Below are 16,982 nucleotides of genomic sequence, written 5' to 3'. Positions count from 1 at the left end.
AGTTGTTTGTGTCTCTGTATAATAATGCCAGTATATTGCTTTCATACCAATCAATGATCTCTTTACATGGAGAAGGCTGCGTGGGCTATGTTGTTAGGTAATTGCTGTCCCTCTTAGTGTGTTTAGCTGTTTTTTTGGCATGCTGGGTTCACTTAAGGCCTCGGTATTCTATGGGCGAGCTCTTTCAAATGTGGATAAATGCTTAGATTCTCTGCCTCCAGATCTATCCTGGAAGAGCATTGATTGCAACAAGTAATGTGAAAAGAAAAATGATTTTGACTTTGTTAAAAGACTTACATGGAACAGATTTGAAGCAATGCTTTTTGTTTGTCCTGTTCCGTGCCCCCCCATGTAAACACTTGTCTCTGTCTCTCCACCTGTAACACTTTTGTGAGCGCAGTGTCTGTCAATAACAGATGAAATACTGTTAGTTAAATAGTTTGTACAAGCAATACCTTATATTTCTGAGAGAAGAAACGGCTGACAAAGTTCAGCATATTAACAGAGTGAAGGGTATAAAAATTATAAAAATTACTGTTATCAAATCAGTAAGTAACCTGTAAGCATATATCTATCTTTACAGGTACATTTGCAAAACAATAGAGAGATCCCTCTTCACTACTGCAGGCTAGGATTCCTTCCAACCCCCAAACACCTTTTTGCTTTTTGTAGGTTCTCAGAAGGTTCTTTGAGATATAAATTATTTAGGTCTTCTTACAGACATCCATTTCATGGATGGGTTTGGGTTCAATGTGATTCCTTAGAATGGATAAGTATGTTTTGGGTTTTTTTTCTCTCCATGAATATGCACCTTTTTTCTCTGTTTTCCAAGGGAAAAAGACAACAGCATGCTGTAGTCAGAAACACACCAACCCAACTCTGCCTGATTTAGTCCAGCAACTTCAAAGTACCCCAGTTCCCCAGTAGTTTACCATTTTGGTAATATGTATAAATTTAAAGTAAAAGAAAGGGCTCCAACAAGCAAAATCAAAGTGGGCAGCAGTGGTTAGATGCAGTCTTCTGTGTTGGGACACTTGAGTTCTTACCCTGAGTCAGCAGAGCAGCTTTGTTTGTTCTAAAAGAATGTACTGGACATGGAGGTATTTGCTATTTAAAGTTGAACAAGCTGCTGAAACCATATTTACATTTCCTGTTACTGTTGGGTTATCGTAAAGCTTTAATCTCTCTTGTAGTAAGTGTCTGTTTACTTAAATCGGGGACCAGCAATCCTATTACTTTATTTGCTATTTTTGAATAAACAAATGCCCAGTGATGCGTTCTTGCCAGTAGATAGGGGTTTTCCCTGTAACGTATGCTGTGAAATCACCACGGCACTTTAGAAATTTGCATTTTACAATCAAGTTCATTTAAAAACTTCTACGAAAATTGCAATGACACAATTTTTTTCATGTCAGTTACTTCATCTTCTCATACTACTTAAATCAGTGGTTTTAAGATCAATGAGACTGCAGTCATAACTTCCTCTAAATGAAGTCTGGTGCTATGGTATTGCTTCATACAGTCTTTGTATAACATTAATTCTCCACCAGAGACATCAAATTTATAAAGGTGAGAGTGTTTATTGAACAAAATAAATAAAAAATTGACTTGGAGAGTTTTTTGGTAGTACAAAGACAACAGAATTAATCCCTCTGTAAAAAGCTGTTGAACCCAAGGAAGGTGGCTGGCTTTACTATAAGAAAGTAGGAAAAACACATGAGTGAAATACAAACATTAACAAATCTTTCTTTCAGCTTCTAGAAACTTAAGAAAACAAAGTGTTGGATGATTGATTTGCTCATCCAAAAGGTGAGGTGCAGTACTGGATATGGCAATTATATTACTGAGAGTACTTCTCACAGAAGAACTATCTTTTCTGTCAGGAAGGAGAGAGGAAGATGTTAGAAAAATGTAGTATGCACACTATCCACTTCCTAAGCATCCCTCACCCTCTGTTACAGATGGGAAGTGGGGTGCAGAGGGGTTAACTGGATAAATGGCTCTGCCTAGGAACGCAGCTAGTGCTCCTCAGAGGGCTACAGGACACACAGTGTCAAAGAGCCATGTGTTTTAGTATATTTGATTTTATCGAAGGTTTGTTGTTTGGGTTTTTTTTTAATGGCTATGACAGAAATTAAATTTTGAAATGGTGCAAAAGTAGCAGCCAGATGTTAAGCTGCGCAGCACAGCAGGTGCCAGGAGCAGATAGCCTGCCAGGTGCTTTGTAGAAAAGCAAATTTATTTTAGTTTTGGCTCCCTTATAGCAGGACGCGGAGTTACCATGGTCCATGACCCAGCCCTCCCTGTCGTCCACAAAAACCCACCTCTGCAAACAGTCTGGAGGAGGAGGGAAAAATCCACCACCTCTCTTTAGTTAAGAGGGTCTCTTGGAGGTATCTGGGGCGCAAGCAGCAGAGGGGAGGAGGCAGGGGGGGCTGAGCCCTCCCGCATTGACCCCAGCCCCTCGGAGAGACCCCTCCCCTGTGGGTCCCCATCTCCTCCTGCTGTCCCTGCGGTGCTGGAGGGAGGAAGGTGCTGGTGAACCCCTCATAGTCCCTGGCCGTAGAGGGCCATGTGGCGCAGGTGCTCCTCGAGGCACTGGATGGCGACATCATCTACCTCGGGGTCGAACTTGTTGGCCAAGAAGTGGTGGTATTGGAGCATCCAGTGCAGGTCACCGGCCCCGTAGATGCAGACGGAGCGCTGGTGGCGGCCGGTGCAGGGCGGGTAGGGCGCGCCTTTGCTGGTGTCGCCCTCCTGGTACTGCCACTTGACCAGGCGGGGCAGGGCGTTCATGTCCGACAGCTCGTACTTGGCGTTGTGGGGCGTGCCGCCTGGCACCCCGGGCATGCGGTTGAGCGTGGCCCAGACGTGCTCGTCAGGGCTGTAGGTGTCTTTGGACCACTCCAGGAACCGCTGCACCGTGGGGTTCTCGAAGACGTGCTGCACGAAGGCCCGCGTCACCACGATGTAGGCACTGCCCGTGAACATGGGCGACTTGAGGGGTGGCGGCTGTTTGACGGTGCCTGTCCTGGAGATGGACTTGCCCACGTTGTAGTGGTAGAGCCAGCGCTTGCGCTTGGAGGCCGAGGGCTTCTCTGACTCCATGCTGTTCCGCCCTCGCAGCACCTTGAGGGCTCGGACGATCTCGGCGTTGGTCTTGATGGGGAAATCGGTGCCGCAGGTGTTGAGGACGTAGCGCCAGGGCACGGGGCTCTGCAGCAGGTCCCGCATGCAGTTGAGGTCGGCCTGCAGGCGCGACCAGGAGGCGTAGACCACGCGCTCCAGGCGGCTGGCCACGAAGACGTTGGGGAAGCAGGCGGCGATGGCTCGCACGGCCTCCTGGAAGTCAGCCGGAGACTTGCCGTCCACGTGCACGCAGTAGACGTTCTGGGGGGCGTAGAGGGAGCGCAGGAGCCGCTCGAACATCTCGATCTTGTTGTGGATGACCATGGAGTAGGCGATGGGGAACTCCGCCTCCTCCTCGCTCAGCGGGAACTCGACGAACCTGCGCGTCTCCCTGAAGCTGCCGCAGTCCCGGGTCATGTTGAGGTAGTCGTGGGGCGCCAGGACGGCCCTCCTCCTCGCCACCTCCAGGCTGCCGAGCCGGGCCTCCCGCAGGCTCTCGGGGTCCCCGCGGAGGATGCCCGAGCAGTTGACGCCGGGGCGGGGGTTGAGCTCCAGCGCCCGGTAGAGCCGCTCGCGGCAGCGCGTCCCGCCGGCGGCGCCGCCCGGGCCCGGCGCGGGGCAGGCTCGGGGGTCCCTGCCCAGCGCCAGCAGCGCCGACCCCAGCAGCACCGACCCCAGCAGCGACCCCAGCGCCGCCGCCCAGCGCCGCCGCCAGCGCCCCGCCGCGCAGCCCATCGCCGCGGCCTCGGGGCAGCGCCCGGCACCGCCCCCCCAGGTGAGGGGAGGAGGAGGAGGCGGCTCCAGGGCTCGCAGGTTGGCTTTGACCGGCCCCCGAGGTGTTCTCGCACCTCGTTTTATCTCGCCCCTCTCCAGTGCGTGACGCGAGGGGAGTTCCCCGGCAGTGCAACTGCACGGAACACGCTTTTTAAAAAGGCTTTGCTGGGTGGCTTTGGGATCTAACCTGCTTTTCATAGAGTTCACAAAGTCACCGGGTTGGAAAACACGCCCAAAATCATCGCGGCCAACTGTACCTACCTGCCGCTAAACCGTGTCGTAGAATCACCGGGCTGGAAAAGACCCACCGGATCATCGAGTCCAACCCTTCCCATCAATCACTAACCCGTGTCCCTCAGCACCTCGTCCACCCGTCCCTTAAACCCCTCCAGGGAAGGTGACTCAACCCCCTCTCTGGGCAGCCTCTGCCAGTGCCCGGTGACCCTTTCTGTGAAAAATTTTTTCCTAATGTTCAGCCTAAACCTCCCCTGGTGGAGCTTGAGGCCATTTCCTCTCTTGTCCTCAAGAACAACAGTAAAAAAGAATTTGTGCCCTGCCTAAGTACAACCAATACTTATTCATAAGGTTTAAATATCACAGAATTACTAGGTTGGAAAACACCTCTGTAATCACTAAGCCCAACCGTACTTGTCCACTGCTAAACCACTCCCCTGAGCACCTCATCTACCTGTCTTTTAAACCCCTCCAGGGATGAGGACTCCACCGCCTCCCTGACCAGTCTCTGACGGTGCCTCATGACCCTTTTGGTGAAAAATCTTCTCCTAATGCCCAGTCTGACCCTCCACTTGCGCAGCTCAAGGCTGTTCCCCCTTGTCCTGTCCCCTGTCACCTGGGAGAAGAGGCCAGCACCCACCTCTCTCCAACCTCCTCTCAGGCAGTTGTGGAGAGCAATGAGGTCTCCCCTCAGCCTCCTCTTCTCCAGGATGCTGCGGTGCTTGGATCCCCCCAGCTCGCAGGTCAGGGGGTGGGGTGGCAGCAGTGGTGGCCGGTCCAGATGCCCACCTGCATCACGCTGTCTGCTGCCCTGGAGCTGTCGGAGCGACGGGTTAGTGCACGTGGTGGGGGCTGCTGGGCAAAGGGCAATCTCTGCTTCTGCAGACGAAGCAAAGGGACATGGTTTACAAATGATTTGCCACAAAATGTCCTCTTAAAGAAAAGACAGAGAATGTCAGTGGAGAATGTCGGGAGCTCCTGTATGCACCTCTTGGCTCAGCAGTTCTTAATAGAAAAAGAGGGATAACCATGAATGACTAAAATATGTCTTGTAATGATGAGTTAAAATTTCTAAGATGGGTTTTCTAAGATGCAAAAAACCGTACATTTATTTTAACCTTCTTTCTTTTTTTTCCTTTCTCCAGATGCATCAAGGAACTCACAGAACTGCAGCTGGGCTGATCACGGTTGGTGTAAGTGTAGTTCTGCATGAGATCTAGGAAAAAACTGCAGTTGCTTCCCTATTTTAAAAACTGAGATTATTTGTTGAATTATTAGCTTTACCCAATTCAGTAAATTATTGTTGAAGACATCTGTGGTCCAGAAGTCCTGACAGGCACTATGAAAAGTGATGATGTGATATATATAGTATTTCCCATATGCACAGCTGTGGGTTCGACCGAGCCAAGGACCAAAGGGGATGTGCTTGGGAGAAACATGGTGGGGGGGAAAGGCATGGGGAGCATAAACAAGATGCTAGATGGGCCAGCTACTTTCCCAGTGCAAGGAAGAACCCTGAAGTTTTATTGCAGTAGAGAAGCTCGTTCACTTTGACAATTTCAAAGCATCTTAGGAAAAGTACTTTCCAAGGAACTCTTGAAGTATGACAATCGTAATCCTCTCGGTGCATCTTCTACGCTTCTAAGCAGCTCTTTACCTCCAGGTCACCTCTGCTAGACTGTCTCCTTGTAGCACTGGATGGAGGGATGGTGAGTTCCTGTAGACTTGGGATTTTCTTTTACTAAAGCAATGTCTTCATATTGATCCTCCACTTTGATTTCAGTATGTAGTTATCCTCTTTCATGCAGCCACTGCTTGTGGACTAGATGAATGAGAGCATATTTTGCTCTCCTTTGCTCATAATCTTTTCTACGTTAGCTTCTCTGTATGTGTGGTGCCTTGTAACGGTGTGGTGGAAGAAATCCTCAAATTCTTAATCTTGTAGGAAAAGCTGAAAACATGACGAATTCGCATGAGAGCTCTTAAATCTTGTATAGTTATTTCCAGTTATGTGCATTTCAGAGTAATTTTTCAAAAATTATGGCCACGAGATTCAGAAATGCAACAGTATTTTTTCTCAAAGGTGTTCTTTAGGAATTTTAAAAGAAACTGTAAGTCTTTAATCATGTTTTTGCTGTCCATAATTCTTTGTTAAGAGTCAACAATTGCTAAGTCTAACCCGAGACTTGAAAAAAAATGTGTTTTCAGTGTTCTCAGCTATACTGTTAAAGCCAACAGTGTATTTGGCCTCTGAAGTGCCAAAAGCCAAATCCACCCACCCCCGAGCACTGTGTGAAATGTCAGCAGGTTGCTGCTCTGTTTCCTTTTGTGTTGGCCAATGGCTGAAGTCACGTGCGTGGGCAGATAGAGAGTAGGTTGTAGGCGTAACACACTTCTTGAAAACGCTGTCATACACACTGATGAATGTCAGCCACATGGAAGATTGATTTTGGAAACGTCATATTTGTTGATAACTTCATACAAGAGTAATTTATTTTTTTTTCTTCAAGGAAAGCCCAGTACTGAGTAGGGAAAGAAATTATTTAGGGTTAATTTGTCAACATCTTGTAAATTTAATCACAGGTTCATCCACGTGAAATTTCTTTAGAAGAAGTTTGTCACTCAGCATTAACATCTTGAACTTGTTCAGTGCAGGAAACTTGAAGCTTTTGAAGGTTCCTGTGGTTAGCAGCGTGGCTGTAGGACCATGCATCATCTCCTTTGTAGTACATGGCTCTTCGGATGTAGGCTCTTAGCTCAAGTTAAAAATAGCACAGCAAACCCAAGTAGTGTGAAGCGCTTATGGAGCTACTGACTGAAATATCTTCCTTGCCTCCTTTCAGGGCGCATTTTTAAAACTGTCTCCTTTGGACAATATGAAATGTAAATGTCCAGCTAAACACTTGGCTGCAAACCTGAAAAATCTTTTTAATGGTTATTGGTTGATCACTGATTGATCACAGTATATGGTACTGCCAGCCCTTTCTGAATTACTTTTTTGGGTTTTAACCTGCGCTTTGGTTTTATTCTTTATGCGACATAGGTACATGAGCAACATAGGTAAATGTTTGCTTTATTCTCTATTAAGCACATTGTCCGATATGTATAGTACATGTTACAGACAAGATGTAAAAAAACTTCATGAGAATGAATTTGTCCCCTTAGTCATGGGGATGATATTTCAGTTATGTAACAGGATACAGATGCTAACATCTAACTGTATGGAAAGTCAGGCTTTTCCTTCTGTTGCATATTCATAATGAAATAATGATGAAAAATCCTTGAAGACAAATGAAAATGGAATTAAATAAAAGATAATTAGCAGTGTGCTTTCTGCAAAGCTGCTTTTTTTGGGTTTTTTGGTAGGAGAGAAATGTTAGCCTACACAAAATAAGGCTTTATTGGTGCAGTCAGAGACCTGAGAACTTGTTTTCATGCTAAGTAGACATTAAAAAATGTTAATATTGATATTCTTAAGTGTAACTGTAACTTCTAAGATTCTTCACTTTAAACTGTGGACTCAGGTAATAGGCTTTGACTTTATTTAATGATTATACATTTCTCAGTGCATGTGAAAGTGATTCTGTTTAAAAGTAAGCGTAAAACAACTGTCCCACGGGAAGGATACTGCAGTACAAGCACTGTCTACAGGGTGACCAGCAGCTAATTGGTTGGTTACTTTAATGATCAGTAGCCTGGAGATGTGACAGTAGAATACGGTGTAAGAGGAGGGTGAGCTAATCATATTTAAATAATAAGTCTTGCAGAACACTGTCTATGAGAAGGTAGGTCATATAAGATTCTTGTGGTTTGCTTTGTGCAGAAACACAGAACAGGCTGTCTTCCTCTACAGTTGTTAATATTTGACGTTGTGAAGGAGTGGCATAGAGAGGGATTCAGGGATTTGGCAGTGATGGCTGTGGCTTAAAGATTATTGTGCTGTCATAAGACAGACTGGTGTTTCTGTTCATTTCTAGAATTCCTCTGTTGCCATTAAAGAATGAAATGTTCTTCATCAGTGTGAAGACTCTCAGTTAAAACAGTTTTGGTAAGTCTAGGTAGTATATTTCTCTAGTGCCTTTTTGTACCTCCTTCCATTTTAATAAGCCATACGAAGTCAGAAGTTCCTGCTGTTTTAGTTTTCCTCTTAAGGGATTAAAGGTATCATCTCAAGGTGACCTGCTACTTACTTGCTGAATTGCACAATCTTTAGGTTGGGCTTCAGATAAACGCATTGGAGAGTGGAGGCAAAACACATATTCTGCTTGCTTCTTCAAGGGGAAAAAGAATTATTATGTCATTGTTTGCTGATGGTGCCACACCTGGTGAAGCACCTGGTAGAAATTTAGATTGTGATGGCAAAGCTCATGGTCTCAGTGTGTTCACCTGTACACAGTTAGCTCGTAGAAGGAGTAGGATTTTTCCTGGGCAAGCAGCAGTAATAAAGAGGGACAAACAGAACTCACTTGAAAGAACCAGCTTGAAGTGGCTGTTGCTTATATGTGTAAGGAAAGGATTTAGATATATGTAGACATACCGTTGGCTTCTTTAGGGTGACTTAAGAAATATGTGGAAGTAGTAAGTTTTGTTGCCCTAAAAAGGCATCCAAGACCAGGTTTGTACATGCTACAAAAAAAAAACCAAACCAACTTGCGTGTTACACTCCATTGTTTGGGTGAGCTGAGAGTTTTATTTTCAGCTTCTTGGTCACAAATGGTTTGATAGTATTTTTTTTTTTTCTTTTTGAAGTTAGAATCTATGGAGTCTGTTAAAGACCAGCCTGTAGAGTTTTTGAAGGACTTCACCTCTAAGCTATGATGCCACTTTTAAGCTATCAGGGCATTGCAGTCTTTATCATTCTTCTGCTTCTGCATTTTATATTCTCTCATTTTTTAGAGGAGAGGCTTATTTCCTGCTGATCGATTTGGAGATACACTGTGCATTGTGATGTGTTTTCTTTGTTGGCTGGCTACTTTGCAGGCAGTACTAGCTCACAGATAACTCCTGTGTTCTCCAGGATGACTATGTCAACAAGGAGGAATTTCATATTCAGAGCACAATGACTCTCATTTACCTTTGTTCTGACAGTTGTTTATTTTTTTATATGTCAACTAGATAGTGAAGAGATAAATAGAAGGAATTGTGTGCATGAGGCATAATTGTAACCCAAAAGCAGTGCACTTTCCAGAACACAAACTGTCTTAGTATAGATCCTCTCCGCAGGCAGCAGTTTCTGTTAGAAAACCTGCTCTTCTGTGGACTTCTCAGTGGCTGCAGCTTTCTTCCAGGCACAGACACCCCGCACCACCGCTGCTGCCCGCCCCCTGGCCTTCTCCACTGGCCTTGGTGCCTGTGAGATTGTTTCTCATGCTTTCTCCATCCTGCCAACTGCTGAGCAACTATTTTTAAAAAGAAACAAACTTCTCTTGGAATATATTTTCACAGAGATGCTACCAGCTCAACTTTCCATGTCTGCCATGGTGCATCTTCTGGTCTGCTATGACAGAGACACCCTCTGCCTCCTTAACAAATCATTGCCTCGTTAGCCCAGTAGATTAAACAAACCTTTGTTCCTCTTGCATAATGATGGAGAGAGGGTGTGAAGAGGTGAGTGTTAAGGGTATGACTTACGGAAAAGGTTCTTGCTTTCATCTTTCCGTTTTCCCTCTCCCATCCAGCAACGTATTTGCGCAGAGAGGCTGATGGCTCTAGTGTATCTTACAGCTATAAGATGATTTATGTTGTAGTTGGGGTGTCAAGGACATGTAGATAGTTATCGAGGGTTACAGATATCAGCTAACCTAAAACTGTGGAGAATCATCTTGCTGGTTCTTTCCAAGGTTATATGGACTAGTTATCTGAGAAATACCTACCAGCTCGAGGCTCATAAAACTATTTTAAGTTTTACAGTTTTAAATTAATTAATGACAAAGATTTGGAAAATGTTATGATAACCTTCCCATTATATATCTTCAGACACCAAATGTTCAAGGTTCTTTTGTTACGGATTCTTTAGCACATCGTGCTTTCCTGGAAGAGGGGAGGTGAGGAGTGAACGAGGAAGTCTTGAGGTTTAAAAATAGGTATGATAAACCTTATGCAAATATATATGTATTCCATACATTTGCTTTATCTGTAAAAGCTCTGACATGGCCATTGTGGTCTCACGCAGGTTTTGGTTCTTGAAATTGAAAACTGCATAATTACAGGCTTTAGCTTTTGTTTACTTTCCATTTAACTTCAGCTTAATTATGTGTCTCAGTCCTGTACTCTGTAACAGATCAACCTGTATCTTTACAAGCTGCTAACACAGCGTCCACACTAGCTTCATCGTTGGTTGTTTTGATGACTAATTAGAGATGAGGTTACTCTTTGAGTAAACTGTTGGATGTCAGTTTTGTTTTTAGAGTTCTACTTGATTGCTGGTTTGTGATGAATGGTTCAAAAGCACTACGTGCAATACCTCTGGGTTTACCACTAGACAGATATGATGCAGAAAGAACACGAAAAGGCAGCAGACTGTAAGTAAAAAATCAAAACACAGTTATTTTTGTAGCATGCGTACGAGTTCCTGTTTTTGTAACTGAGCACTGCTTGATGCCAATAACCTTACAGGTGCAGGCTCTTTGCTGTGCCGTTTCTGGACCTCTGTGGAAATCTTAGTGGAGGGGAGAAGGATGTCTGCTCTTATCCAAGGCAGAGTAGCTGGACTGTGTGGACTAGCGGTGAGTGTGGCTTTGAAGAAAGCTTAAGCAGATAGTCATAATTATGACATTGAGTCAGCAGGATGTTATTTATTACCTGATGTTTTACACAAAAGATGAATTCTGCTTATAAAGTATAACGAGTTTCCTAAATCTCATTTTGTACAATACAGCAAAATAGAGGGATAAGGTGTTACTCACCTTATGCAGGTTGCTGAAGAGACAGGCAAATAAGCGGGACGATGCTGTAAAAGTGTTTTCAAAAAAATTCCTTGAAACCACTCTTAGAACCAACACTGTTTCTGACTGTGTTGCCCAGCACTGGAAACTGGACTGTCTCCTGGGGAAGAAAATAACCTGATTTTTCTTGAAGAATGTAACAAAGAAAACACAGTGATACTGGGAATAATAAATACATTAGCTCATGCCTCATTGTTTCTAGAAAAGGATTGCTTCATGCAGCATGGGAAATATAAACAAAACAGCAAACAAAACTCTTTTAGATAGATGATAGAGTTCAGGGCCATAGGAATGAAGAACTGAAAAGAATGAAATTAATTTTGTACGTTTCTCAAAACAGAGAGTCCATGATAACTAGCCTTTTGAAGAGATTATTCCTCAATGGATAAAGGACTGCATTAAATAGAAGAGTTACTGAGAGAGTTTTTATTTGAACAACAAAATAACCTTAAAAGCATGCTAGCTTTGTTTCTGCCTTGTTGGCAGCTGTCTAAAAAACATCCTGAACTTCAGATGTTTCTCTTCTGTGGTAGAACTGTATTAATCTATCAATGTGGTGGGTCTCTTCCAACCTGGTTATTCTGTGATTCTGTGATTCTGTGATTCTGTTGCTTTGGTCATGAATAAAGAGTCTGCCATCATGATATCTGTGCACAGAGCAAAGGCCAAAGCTTCTATGCAAGGTCATGTGTTTCTTTAATGCCCCTGTGGCTGCCCAGAAACTCATGAATATGTTTCCTGCTACAGTTAATCTTGATTGCCTTTGAATGTCCCACGGCTGGATAAGGATACGTAAGGCAGAGAGTTTATGCAGTTGCTGAATAGGTATTTCCTGAGCTCAGTAAGGTCAGTAAGTTTTCCTTCAATGCCTGTAGGATTCATGCAGAGCACTTCTTAATTTCACAGTCATGAAATGCAATATAAGCAAAGCCACAAGAGGGATCAGCAGAGGAAAGGTGATGGTTGCTCTAGAAGTGTTACTGGGGGCTCTTCAGTTCCATCTGAAGTTCCTGCAGTGTGTAGTTCTTGTTTTGGCTGCTATTCTGCAAAGAAACTCAACTATTTTGTAGTAGTTTGAGCGTCCCTGCCTTCTCTGCCATACACGCTGCTACACAGCAATGGTCAGAAATGAAATTGCTTTGAGGTGGGCAGGGAGGAAACATTTGAGGGAGGGAGTGTTGTACTGCTTTTTCCTTATTTAGGGTGTCCTTGTTTGTTTCCTATTTTTTTCCGTTTAAAATTCTCCTATATGCTTGATGGTTTTGCTTCCTGTCATGCAAAGCTGGAACTGTTAGCTGCGCTTATTTAATACCAGACAAAAACCTAAAGTTTTTTACTGATTATTATTTCATTCCTTCTGTGCTCATAGCATGTCTCCGTAGGATTTCTTGGTCTGTGAGCATTGTTCCACTCTGTTGTAAACTAACTGCAGAAAAAAAAAAGTTACAATAGCAAAAGATAAATGTTCTCAGTAAGTTACTGAAGTCTGAAACCATGAAGGTATTTGAGCATCCCACTTAAAAATAATAAGTGTCTCAATATGTGGGCCTAGATTGAGGAATGGCTCTGTACAAGTATTGCTACTGAGACAGAAGGCAATCTCATCCTTCTTCTGGTATCTATTATGTGCTAGTATGCCCTGTCCTTACAGAAGGGGCCCAAGGTGAAACTGGGTTTTTGAGGAGCACTTACTGTTGTAAGACTGAAATGTTGGTAGCTGCCACCTGAAGGCTGTGTTTGTCAGTGCTCAAAAGTGCGTGTGACTGAGCTTATCTTTACCTGAACAAAGTAGTTTATGGTAGAGCTAGGTATCAAAGAATAGCACATGTATTTTTACTTGTTAAGCTTATTTTAAAAAAGAAACGCTTCTAACAGTCTAGATTTTATTTTCTGCTTATAAGAAAATGCCCCCCTTTGTGTTTTTGGCACTCAATTTAAGTCAATAGTTAGTCCTGCAGGAGTACCTGACTGTAGGTCTGTGGGAAACACCTTAACTGCAAATTCAGGAGTGAGGAGCTAGTAGTAGATCATTCTTTAAAAGATACAACACTGGCATGCCCCGTCTTCATGTTATTTTCAGTTCTAAACTTGAACTAAGTCTTTTTTTGCTTCTTCTGTGTTCAGCAGAGATGGTGTTAGAGTTCAATATATAAAGCAGGGACAAGAAATCTGCACAGAGATGTGTGAATCTAAGAGCTCTCTTTCACTGAAGACAGGTGGAGAGAGAAGAAAAGCAGAGAAGCTGGTTTGTGTTTTACTTCAAATGAATAATTTCAGTAGTTTGTACACGAACCTCTTAGTGCTAGCATGCTCAGCTGTTAGTTAACTAAAAAATGTGCAGTGTCTTACTCCTCTTGTTGGAATAGTCCATGTACTGAATGAGAGAGAATTTCAGTGATTAGCCATTTCTGCTGTTTGTCAGAGCATTTTAATATTGTCTAATGCCAGCATTGAACAGTATTTCCAGGTCATTTCACCCACCTGTTTAAAACAATTGTGCTGTTGTCATGAGTACCAATTAATCACTTTATCTCTGGACTGTGTCACAGCAACTAAAAGTGATAAAGCCAAAGTCTCTAGGGTTATAGAAGAAAAATATATATTCTCGTAAGTATTTGCCTCTCTAGTTATTAGTCAGCTTGCAGAACAGTTGAGATGGTACTATAAAAACACATTTTCAGTTAAAAATCAACTCACATGAGTTAAGTGAGCTTGCTAATAAGGCCATTTTCTCAGTCACAACTGAGAAGAAATTCTGCAGGTTGTTTCAGAGGAAAGCTGCTGGAATCATCACTAAAACCATGTGCCCCTTCCCTCCATCACAATTCCTGAGGTATATATGTAAAAAAAAGTTTAAGCTAGAAAGATATTGCTCTATGTAAGCACGTAAAAGATGAGAGCATTTGGAGAATGTGGGTTTATCTAATCGTAGAGCAATTCTTGAGCAATAAAGACTGGGTTCAGTCAAGGTGATAATCTTGAACTGTTCCTCACTTCCGCTTCCCCAGTTAGACTTACAAAAACCACCTACAACGAAAAACTAGCACACCTTGCAAGCCTATATTTCAGCAAACGATGGGTTACGTACTGAAACAATGTGTTCTTTAAGAGTACTAATGTTCCTTTATTTCAGGGAGGTTATGGTTCATGATCTTCTAGAAACTACTTGAAAATAATACAGCTAAAAGGCTTACAGTGTTCTGCATTTAAAATGGTGAGGTCCTAGCGCTGATGTATAAATACCAACTGATGCTCTGGCGTGATGCCCTCTGCCATACCACTTGCTAAAATACATCTGCTGCTGACACACAGTGTTAGCCGTTATTGCTAAAATTAGTGGATGAGAGGAAATGGAGGATATCTGTAGTCAATAGCTCTGTGGTTGGTTGGTTGGTTTTTTAAAATATACCTTTACATTGTTTCTTGTAAAGGTATTAGTGTAATTGAAACCATAAGTCTGACTAGTGATACTCTTCTGGCTTTACTGCTGAGATCTGACAGGCATATTTGTACTCACTAGTGGGAATATTTGGCACGTAGCAGAAAACTGGATCAGTAAACGTGGTGTTTGTGGCTGTATTCATTTGGATAAAAAGCACACATCACAGACTAAACTGTGTTTGCCAAAGAAGAGGGAAAACTGTCTTTCACACACAGGAGGATATTAACTATGGTCTTTGTGTCTGGGTAGTTTTGCCTTTACATCACCATCTTCTGCCTGGAGCACATTGAAAATATAGTTCACTCTAACAGGAATTAAAATGTTTTTATCAGTCAGTGGGGGATGACTCTGCTCTTTTTTGAAGTACCAGAAGTGACCAAATATAATGTTAAAGCAAGTGCCTGCCAATGTCTGAGATAAAAAGGCAGCAAAACCACACACACAGTTCAGAAACGGTTTTGTGTGCTGAATAGAAAGGTTTTAGCTAGAAAATGAAGGTGCATGCCTCTAGGCCTTAAGGAATTACATGGTTCCGATACGTGTGTTCTCACTTCAGATTCGTAGAGAACAACAGGTTATGGAGATGCACTTTGTCCTTTGTAAATGACGTATTTAAACTGTTTTTAGAGTTATGACTGCTGGGGGTGCGTGAGGGAATGGACCATGGAAGATAGTTGGGCTTGTCTGCAGAGTTTCATAGCCAAGCACGTTGTGGACACCTGAGAAACCTGTGTCCTTTCATGGAGGAGATAGTGCTCAGTCACTAGGCTTGCAGTAATCGGGAAACTTGAATCAGTGACTGCAGAAAACCACCAAATGAGTATGGGCAGTGTGCAACAAACAATGGAATTTTGGGGAAGGGAATAGTCCTGGACTCACAGAGAGTTTGCAGATCTCTTTTAGTTCTGTAGTCACGTCCAGCTTTCCCTTCATGTAGGTTTTGTTGATCATATAGACTTCATTAGTATTTGTTTGCAGCATATGACTACAGGTACATCAATGAAAGGAAGCAAGTCCTGCTTTTTTTCTGTTGTTGCAACAAATACCCAGCCCTTGTGATTGCAATGCAATCTGGTAGTATAATCTATCTGAAAAGAGTTTTAAAGGAATAAGGAACTTGCTGTCAGACAGGTATTTTTTTATAGCATGTAATGCTTGCCCTGTGCTCCCTTCTGAGTCAAACTCCAGCACTAATGTTTTACCACTGGATTTGATAACAGTGTTTTCATGTGCAAGGTAGACTAGAGAAAAGGTCTGCCATGCTCTAAACCTTTAACTTTAGGAGCAGGACTAACTTGCTTAATCAAAGGCACTTCTCTATGAAATGGGAAGTTTAAGTGACAAACATTTATTCATTGAAAAAGCTTTAGTTATAAATGAAGGAATGAATCACAGAAAAGCCCTGAACTAGTTTGTATGTATATGCCCTCATGTATACTTTATGTACAAGAGGGATGCAGCTGAAAAAGCAAAGAATAAAAAATACTGTGACTCTATAGAGTGGTGGGGAAAAAGAAAAGTAGTATTTGACTGCTTCTCAGTTAGATAGTGTTTCCATGAGAAATGTTTTTGAGCATGTTCCACCAATTCAATTTTTAATCAATGCAGACACCAAAATATGTGAAGTTCTTGATGTTTGTCATCTCTTGTAACTGCTTAATTTTACACTCCCTTTTAAATCATGTTCTAAGTGTCATTGCTTTAAAGAAATTAAATAGCTATGGAGTGAAAGATAAGAAACAGAAGCGTCAAGGGAGTCTGGACTGTGACCAGTTGCTTTGAACTTTTGAGTTGCATCAGACTTTTACACAGGAATGGAAGATATCTTGTTAAGAACCGTGACTGTTTTATTTATTTTTTTAAAACAACTGAGTGAGTGCCTCATCCACAGGAGGAAAGATCAATAGGCCTGCCATGCTCTCTTCCTTAACTTCCCGTTTGTTACTAACAGCCTCAGGCATGAGGTTTTCCATTAGATACTAATGACTCTCCTTTTTGAAGGAATGGGTAAATATAGCATATCAGGAATACAGCACTGGAATTCAGGGTCTGATCAGGAATCTATAGTGTTTTACTGGTAAAATCGAGCAAGGGATTTTCTTTTCAAGTACGACAGCAGAAGCCCCCTTTTTTTTCCTTGCTTTATAATAGGATTGATGTAAATTGCTTGTCCAACTCTTCAGCTCCCAGTTGTGATTAATTTGGGATTATCTGTATGCCATCAGTTTTCTGTTTGCTACTAATTTTTTGCACATATTTAAAACTGCAGATGTGTTCAAAAGACTTTTGCATGGAGTGCCAAGTTACAAATAAAAGATAAAAATAATACCTGCAAACTGCACGCATCCCATTTCACAGCTGTTTCTCTAGCAGTTTTAGTGCAAGGTGAATAAAGCTGAGGAAAAGATGCAAATCTTTCCCACTTCATCCAAAAAAACAACCCAAAACCCCAAACACAC

At 42.7% G+C, this 16,982-nt stretch overlaps 1 protein-coding gene across 1 annotated transcript; it reads right to left on the bottom strand.

The window, feature by feature from the left end:
- Window positions 1-2,547: 2,547 nt before the first annotated feature.
- Window positions 2,548-3,633, bottom strand: GCNT3 (glucosaminyl (N-acetyl) transferase 3, mucin type). Its single transcript, XM_069866705.1, has one exon. It carries the CDS (start codon window positions 3,544-3,546, stop codon window positions 2,548-2,550), a length of 999 nt encoding a protein of 332 aa, XP_069722806.1. The 5' UTR covers window positions 3,547-3,633.
- Between the last annotated feature and the right edge of the window lie 13,349 nt (window positions 3,634-16,982).

Source organism: Phaenicophaeus curvirostris, chromosome 12 (genome assembly GCF_032191515.1).
Source record: "Phaenicophaeus curvirostris isolate KB17595 chromosome 12, BPBGC_Pcur_1.0, whole genome shotgun sequence".
Taxonomy (NCBI): domain Eukaryota; kingdom Metazoa; phylum Chordata; class Aves; order Cuculiformes; family Cuculidae; genus Phaenicophaeus; species Phaenicophaeus curvirostris.
Note: the sequence above shows the minus strand (reverse complement) of the source record. Positions and strands in the feature narration are given on the sequence as shown.

Bases quoted from the DNA above. Each gene is read 5' to 3' on its own strand.
- GCNT3 (XM_069866705.1), bottom strand. From the start codon at position 3,546: ATGACCCGGGACTGCGGCAGCTTCAGGGAGACGCGCAGGTTCGTCGAG.